The sequence below is a fragment of the Nicotiana tabacum genome, chromosome 6, assembly GCF_000715075.1.
Source record: "Nicotiana tabacum cultivar K326 chromosome 6, ASM71507v2, whole genome shotgun sequence".
In the NCBI taxonomy this organism is placed as follows: domain Eukaryota; kingdom Viridiplantae; phylum Streptophyta; class Magnoliopsida; order Solanales; family Solanaceae; genus Nicotiana; species Nicotiana tabacum.
In genome coordinates, this window is record NC_134085.1 from 209,948,994 (window position 1) to 209,957,930 (window position 8,937).

Sequence of the window (8,937 nt, forward strand, 5' to 3'; positions counted from 1 at the left end):
TTCTACAATTATGTCGAAAATGCCAATTATGCTACAATTGAAATGAGAATTTGGATATTAAAATTCAATGTATCTTTTTTGTAGATATCTTGTAGATAAATTGTAGATTATTTGTATTCTGATTGTAGATGCATTATTTTCTGTTTTCACAAATCCAAAACGACTAAAGCTTCTACAAAATCTTCTGCAAAAAACAGTCTACAATTTATCTACAATTTTTCTAATTTGACTACAATTTGACTACAAAATATCTACAAATTCTGAAAATATGTCTTCTTCTTCTTCTTCTTCTTCTTCTTCTTCTTCTTCTTCTTCTTCTTCTTCTTCTTCTTCTTCTTCTTCTTCTTCTTCTTTTTCTTCTTCTTCTTCGAGTTTCAATCGACAGTGTTAACCAGTAACCTTCAACCACTGCCCAAAAAAAAAAAAGAGGTCAAAGAATTTCGAACTCTCTGCCATTATTATTTCCAGTGGGAATTCAAGTGGTTCGATCAAAGAATTTAAAATTTTCTTGTGAATCTGAAAATATGATATTCTTCGACGGTGGTGGGCAGTTGGGGATGATCAACGAGAGGAAGCATAGGAGCATCGTGAGTTTTGTGTGTGTTGTGAACAGTTGAGATGAAAGGAAAGAGAAAGTGGGAAGATACAGTCCTATAATTATGCCTAATAAAAATGAACCCTTAATTATATCCCTAATTTGAATTATGGTATAGAAATGGTAATTTGGTATGCTTAAATGTAATAAACACAAACCTTAAACATTGAGGGTAATAAGTTTTGATATATGGTATAGATAGGTAAAAATCCCTTTATTTTATCTCACAACAAAATGGGACCAATTCTTACATATTTGAATCCACAAAACCTTAGGTCCACTTTATTGCGAGACAAAATAAAGCTTCTCATTACTAATGTCAATTGTGTAAGTAAAAATTGCACAATGCGCCTTATTTGGTCGCTCCCATTTAACCTATACCCATTTTTTTTTAAAAGTTTTCACCTGTACCCACTTTTTAAACAACTTTAGCCCCCTTTCTCTTCCTCCTTCTCCTCCTTCGTTTTCTTCTTTTTCTTCTTCTTCTTCTTCTTCTTCTTCTTCTTCTTCTTCTTCTTCTTCTTCTTCTTCTTCTTCTTCTTCTGTTATTGGTGCTCATTGAAACTTCAGTTCATGGGATGATTGCCATAAGTATGTTTATCAGATTATTTAAAAATAAATTATAAATAATTACGTAAGTTAGTAGACAATAATTTGTGAATATTTTCACGTACGGGAAGTTTAAGGTCACATTTAGTGATTCTTTTCATGATAATTCTGTTCTTTTCACGTTTATTTTTACAAATGAACTAAATAACTTCAGCATCTTCTGCTGAATTTTTTGAAAAAGCTTTATGACAAAACTAATGAATCTAGGATAAAAAAACTTCAGCTATTTTAGTGCTGAAGTTTTTACAAATGAACTAAATAACTTCAGCATCTTCTGCTGAAGTTTTTGAAAAAGTTTTATGACAAAACTAATGAATCCAGGACAAAAAAACACTTCAGTTTATTTAGTGCTGAAGTTTTTACAAATAAACTAAATAACTTCAGCATCTTTTGCTGAAATTTTTGAAAAAGCTTAATGACAAAACTAATGAATCCAGGACAAAAAAACTTCAGCTTATTTAATGTTGAAGTTTTTACAAATGAACTAAATAACTTCAGCATCACAAATCTTTAGCTACTAGAATGCTTAAGTTCAGCAATTACAAATAAAAACTTCAGCAAATAGAGAACAAAACTTCAGCACTAGAATGCTTCAGCAATTACAAACAAAATTTTCAGCACACTTGGTTCAGCAATTTTTGCTACTTCAGGCCCGTCTACCAGAATGTTGAAGTTTGCATGATTGCTTTTGCTACTTTAGGCCCTTATGCTGAAGTTACGCGAAAAAGTGGGTACACTTGCAATTGTTTTTGCAAAACGAGTACAAGTGAAAACGTGACCTAAAAAGCGGATATAGATGCAAATTCTCCGTTGTGTATGTGTAGGGTTATGCATCAGTAATATCGGATCAGATTTAGCATATTTCAGATAGTAAATTCGGATTAAATTTATAAAATGTCATCCGAATTAAATTGGATCGGATCGAATTTTATAATTTGGATCGGATAAATATTTCGGATTTTCAAATTAGATTGTATGCCTTATTAAGGCTAATAACAATATAATCGGCTAATGCACTTTTTAAGGTTATTGTTATTCACCATTCTATTAAATTGAAAGGCAATAAATGTCTTTCATAGCAATAGACCAAACAAAAGTTTCATTGCAAATAAAATAAACTAAATTCCAAACAAATGTCTAATAAAGGAAAGACGTCGTTGTCCGTCGATAGGAAGGAGAGACTTAGAATGAGAGACACAAAAGTAAGACTTAAGGAAGCGGACAGAGCAATCTGAAGAGAGATTAGAGAGAGAAAGACTTCGATATAAACTAAAAAAAAAAAAAAAGAGTCTAAAGAGAGGCGGATGAAATTGAATGAGAAGACTTAATCCTAAAATGTAAGTCTAATATTTATACATATCCATATAATTCGAATTTCGGGTCGGAATGGATTAAAATTTTACCAATTCGAATTCAATCCGAACTTTTGAAAAATTACCTAACACATATCTGATCCGAATATCAGAAATCCGAATAGATTGAATCGGTGTGTGGATTGTAGATATCCGATCCAAATGCACAACCCTAATTGCGTGAGACACACAAAATAAAAAGTTTCTCAAATATTCAACAAAAATCGCCAAGATGATAAATGAAAGACTTGCTCTGCAGCAAGCGCATCAGCACAGTACTGCAGCATGCAGAAGAGACTAGATGTATAGCCATCGATCAAGTTAATAAAGGTCCCTTTTACTGCACTCCAAAAGATTACACTGTTATTTGAACACGCCCAAAATAATTTTCCCCTCCCAGAACTTTTATAATGTAGTACCCACTCCTGCTTATATTTGATTGATCGATGTGATCACATTATTTGCCCATGCACGTAACTTACTGATGATCATCAAATCTTCTTAAGTTCTTCTTACACCTGATTAACCAAACACTTGGTTTATGTTATTCTCTTCTTCAGATTTCATCTTTCTATATGATGGTTCATTTACAGCCACCGCACGGTTAGACAAACGCACCTGTGATACACCCAAATCTTCCTTTGGTTAAAGGGAGCAATCATGGCCATGCAGTCAAACAATCTTTTCTATTGACGCCACTGTGACGCATTAAGTTAACCCGGGGGCGAGGGGGCAAAAGTAATCCTACGGCTCTTAATAACGCTTCCCTTATTTTCTTGAGATCATTAATTCCATAAATTAACTCCCACCCAGTTTTGTATTCTCAGTATCTGATTACAGTATTTCGTATCAGTCACTTTCCACACAAAGACATTTATCTCCCTGCATGAGACTTACCTAACTTCCTTTCTCATTTTATGTTTAACAGTTTTTCCTTTTTAAACTGTCAAAAAATACAAATTTTTTCATTTAGAAAATTTTAAATAATAAAATTATAAAAATCTAAGACTTATTTTAAGTTATATATTTAATACAATAACAAAAAAAATCCAGTGTAATTTTAGAAATGTGTCTGGAGAGTATAAAAAAATTTATCCAGTTAACCAATATTGCTAGTCACCTTAGGGCTTCTATGGGTAATTTTGTCCTTAAACAAGAGTATATCCCTCCCTAGCAAGTAAGGACAGAGTTAAAACAGTGATATTTAATAAACACGACGGATTGTGGTCTTATCGAATTTGACAACCATGTCTATAAAATCCTAGACCCCTCTAATAAATTACTATTTCCAAATAAAAAACCAATTTCCGTTGAGTTTATAAATTGTTGAACTTTATCACAATTCAAGGAAGATCACTTTGTCTTTGTTCTATCTTTAGCACAAAGACAATGTATACCCATTCTCAAAAGCTTCCAAAAACTGACCCTTTTTTCCTCTCTAAACAACAATCCCTTTACCCAAATGAACCAATTGATCATCTCTGCATTGACTCCACTAATTATCTTGACCCACTTCACTCTTTTTCTGAATTTCCAACTCCAGAACATGATCAGAAATCCCCTGTTCTTGAAGGAATTGCAGCTGTAGTTGGAGAACATGTTCTTTTTGGCAGCTGTAATAATAAAAACAAGAGAAGTGTTGATCAAAATTCTGAGAGTACTACTGCAGTTTCGATTCTGAAGCGCACGTGCCATGCACCTGACAAATACAGAGGCGGCGAGGGGAAAGAAGAAAAGAGAAATGTTCCAGTGGAGAGGAGCTACAGAGGAGTGAGGAAGAGGCCGTGGGGGAGGTGGTCAGCGGAGATACGTGACCGTATAGGGCGGTGCCGTCACTGGCTTGGAACTTTCGACACGCCGGAGGAGGCTGCGCGTGCATATGACGCGGCTGCTAGATGGCTGAGAGGGTCAAAGGCGCGAACCAACTTCCAAATTCCTCCAGTTGTGCCTTTGCCTTTGCATTCATCACCAACATCAACTTCATCCTCTTCGAATACCTCTGCTGAAGAGAAAAAGAACAAGAAAAATATACCTTGTGCTAAACGAAATACACCTAATAATAACAGGAAATGCTCAGTGGTAACTTCAGCTGCCCATCTTTTCAGCTCCAGCAGTACACCTGCTGTGGAGCTTGATCTCAAGCTGGGAATTGGGAAGAAGAGTAGCTAGCTAGTTTTTAACGCCGAAAATAGGTGGTACTAGCTATATCTAGTGTAGTGTTTTATGTGTAAATCAAATGCAACTGTGGTTCAGCCTGTTTCATTTTGATGTAGTGATCATCGCTAGTTGACTAATCAACGGCTTGGTATGAGATGAAGTTTAATTTTCTGATGTTGATTAGAAGTTTAGAAAGGATACAGAAAAGGTTATGCGCCATGCGTGTTAAATGTAGTTAACTAATCTTTTTGAGAATCTCTATATTATATTGTATTCTAGCTTGTTGAATGAGTTGTTTCGTTTTTATCGATTACATTAAGCATTAATTTCTGATATGTCTGTTCATATGTGTCGTCGCTAATGGCCGTTCTTCGGTCTTTCTAATCATCAATGTGTATGGATATCAAGTTTCATTATTTCTCATGGTTGGTTGTGGAATTAAATCTTCCAAGAAAACTTGTTTTGTGTGGCTATGCCTAGGGTTTGAGGTAATTTTTTCTACTATACTATTTATGATTTTTAATTACTCTTCTTTTTCTTTCTTATTTTAATTTAAGCTTCTAATCGTATACATGCTGCTGCCTGCTTGAATGAAGAAGCTGAATATATATTGAAGGAAGCTTAGTGTTTCATGCATGTAATGCGCGCACCATGAGCTAAAAGGGAAGGGCACTGAAGTAGTACTAGTACTTTAGATACCAAAGCAAATAGTAGCAGATGAAGAAGATCTGGAGAATGGACTGACAATTGCTGTGATAATAATGACGTGATAACATGCCTAAAAAGACGCCCACGAAAGACGGGGTTTCTGTTGACTGTAAGTTGAAGCTGAGCAGAGAGGATTGTTACTTGTATGAGCTGCGAAGATCTTTGGTTTTTATTCTATAAATCAATTTGCTTTTTAGTATTTGTGCATATATATACTCAGTCACATGAGGAAGTGGAGAAATGCCCATGACCCGTACCCGGTGGAGGACCCGGTTTGCCCGGTGGGAGAGGGGAAGTTTCTGTCCTTTAGTGTGCAGGACCTGCTGGTTGATCCGATGGTTAGATACTCTCACTTTCAGATAGTGACAACAGACTCATATGGGGCAATATATGGAAGTACAAAATGGTGGGAATGACTAGAGACTACTGAACAGTGAAGTACGCTGTAGAACTGTAAGTCCAGTGTGTCCTTCCACCTTTTCGTTTTGTTTCAAACTTAGTACTACAGTATTTCTTTTTTGCCACATTACATCAAACTAATACATGCAGGTTAGATATTTTACATACATAAATGACATGTAGTTTTACTTTACTTTTAATTGTTAAGATTGACTTGCTTGATTTGATATATTAGCATCCAATGCGAATAAATATGGTTCTGGAATTTCTCTCTTTTTTTTTATTTTATTATTTTTATAATCGTAACCTTCAGGGGCGTATTTGTAGCCTAGATTATGGGTATGTGAAATTATGGTCGCTTCGCCAAATTAGGTACTTAATGTATGTATTTTCTAGAATTTCTCTAATAATATATGGCCGCATGTTCCAAATGATGATGTCCATCTCATTGAAGAAGTATTAGGCATGTGCCTAATAAGAGTTTTCTTTGGTTTGGTAGCCAACCTTGTTGACTTGGTTTGGTTGGTAGCCAACCTTGTTGAATTTCTTTGGTTTGGTAGCCAACTTTGTTGAATTGTGAAAAATGTGTGTAAATTGTCAAATATTGTAGGCTTTAGAGGGTGAAGCTTTGGCTATAAAAGGAGAGCTTCAACTCTCATTTCTTCACACCAACAAAGAGAGAAAGAAAGAGTGAGGTTTCACAGACAAGGTATAAGAAAATAGTCTGTGAGGAAAATAGAGAGTGAGCGATATTGTAGTGAGGTGGGAATATCAAAAGAGGGTTATTTCTTTTGAGTGTTGTAGTGGTCTTTGGAGTATTTACCTCCGACCTACAAAGTGTAAAATTCCTTACTATAGTGATATCAGTTGCTCCTCTCGGGGTCGTGGTTTTTTTCCCTTATTCAGAAGGGTTTTCCACGTAAAAATCTTGGTGTCATTGTTACTCTTTTATTCTTGTTAATTACCGTATCTCGGTGCTACATTATTATTCCGCTTTATTACCGTGAATATTATTTTGGTAAGGGGTTTATTCCCAACAACTGGTATCAGAGCACAGGTTCTGCTCGTTCACTGAAATACTATTCACTGTCGGTAGTACTATACTTGGTGAAAAATAAAAATGTCCGGAGTAAAGTACGAGGTAGCAAAATTCAATGGAGATAACGGTTTCTCAACATGGCAAAGAAGGATGAGAGATCTGCTCATCCAACAAGGATTACACAAGGTTCTAGATGTTGATTCCAAAAAGCCTGATACCATGAAAGCTGAGGATTGGGCTGACTTGGATGAAAGAGCTGCTAGTGCAATCAGGTTGCACTTATCAGATGATGTGGTAAATAACATCATTGATGAAGACACTGCACGTGGAATTTGGACAAGGTTGGAAAGCCTATACATGTCCAAAACGCTGACAAATAAATTGTACCTGAAGAAGCAGTTATACGCCCTACACATGAGTGAAGGTACGAATTTTTTGTCACATTTAAATGTGTTTAACGGACTAATCACACAGCTTTCCAACCTCGGAGTGAAAATCGAGGAAGAAGATAAAGCCATCTTGCTATTGAACTCGTTGCCATCTTCGTACGATAATTTGGCAACAACCATCCTGCACGGTAAGACTACTATTGAGTTGAAAGATGTCACATCGGCTCTTCTACTCAATGAGAAGATGAGAAAGAAGCCTGAAAATCAAGGACAGGCTCTCATCACAGAAGGTAGAGGCAGGAGTTATCAAAGGAGTTCGAACAACTATGGTAGATCCGGAGCTCGTGGGAAGTCAAAGAACCGATCCAAATCAAGAGTCAGAAATTGCTACAACTGTAATCAACCAGGTCACTTCAAAAGAGATTGCCCAAATCCAAGGAAGGGCAAAAGTGAAACCAGTGGCCAGAAGAATGACGACAACACAGCCGCCATGGTGCAAAATAATGATAATGTTGTCCTCTTTATAAATGAGGAAGAGGAATGCATGCACCTGTCAGGTCCAGAGTCGGAATGGGTGGTTGACACAGCGGCATCTCACCATGCCACACCGGTAAGAGATCTTTTTTGCAGATATGTAGCAGGTGATTTCGGCACAGTGAAAATGGGTAACACAAGTTACTCAAAGATTGCGGGGATTGGTGACATTTGTATCAAGACAAATGTCGGATGCACATTGGTTCTAAAGGATGTGCGGCATGTACCTGATTTGCGGATGAACTTGATCTCGGGAATTGCTTTAGACCGAGATGGATACGAGAGTTATTTTGCAAATCAAAAGTGGAGACTCACTAAGGGATCATTGGTGATTGCAAAGGGAGTTGCTCGTGGCACGTTGTACAGGACAAATGCAGAAATATGCCAAGGTGAATTGAACGCGGCACAAGATGAGATTTCTGTAGATTTGTGGCACAAAAGAATGGGTCATATGAGCGAGAAGGGATTGCAGATTCTTGCCAAGAAATCACTCATTTCTTATGCCAAAGGTACAACTGTAAAACCTTGTGACTACTGTTTATTTGGTAAGCAGCATAGAGTCTCATTTCAGACATCGTCTGAAAGAAAATTGAATATACTTGATTTGGTATATTCTGATGTTTGCGGCCCAATGGAAATTGAATCAATGGGCGGTAACAAATATTTTGTTACTTTTATTGATGATGCTTCACGAAAATTATGGGTTTATATTTTGAAAACCAAAGATCAGGTGTTTCAAGTTTTCCAGAAGTTTCATGCTCTAGTAGAAAGGGAGACGGGTCGAAAGCTAAAGCGTCTCCGAAGTGACAATGGAGGTGAGTACACTTCAAGGGAATTTGAAGAGTATTGTTCAAGTCATGGGATCAGACATGAAAAGACAGTTCCTGGAACCCCACAGCACAATGGCGTAGCCGAGAGGATGAACCGCACCATTGTGGAGAAGGTGAGAAGCATGCTCAGAATGGCTAAACTGCCTAAGTCATTCTGGGGTGAAGCAGTTCAGACAGCCTGTTACCTGATCAATAGGAGTCCATCAGTTCCGTTGGCGTTTGAAATCCCAGAGAGAGTCTGGACCAACAAGGAGGTGTCCTACTCGCATCTGAAGGTGTTCGGTTGCAGAGCTTTTGCACATGTACCAAAAGAGCAGAGAACAAA

At 36.8% G+C, this 8,937-nt stretch overlaps 1 protein-coding gene across 1 annotated transcript; it reads left to right on the plus strand.

Moving 5' to 3' along the window:
* The first annotated feature begins 3,858 nt into the window (after positions 1-3,858).
* Positions 3,859-4,959, plus strand: LOC107811892 (ethylene-responsive transcription factor ERF084-like). The gene has a single exon (XM_016636888.2). It carries the CDS (start codon positions 3,946-3,948, stop codon positions 4,723-4,725), a length of 780 nt encoding a protein of 259 aa, XP_016492374.1. The 5' UTR covers positions 3,859-3,945; the 3' UTR covers positions 4,726-4,959.
* Positions 4,960-8,937: the final 3,978 nt, after the last annotated feature.

What these genes read in the sequence shown, in the direction of transcription:
- LOC107811892 (XM_016636888.2), top strand. Translation starts at nt 3,946, where the DNA reads ATGTATACCCATTCTCAAAAGCTTCCAAAAACTGACCCTTTTTTCCTC.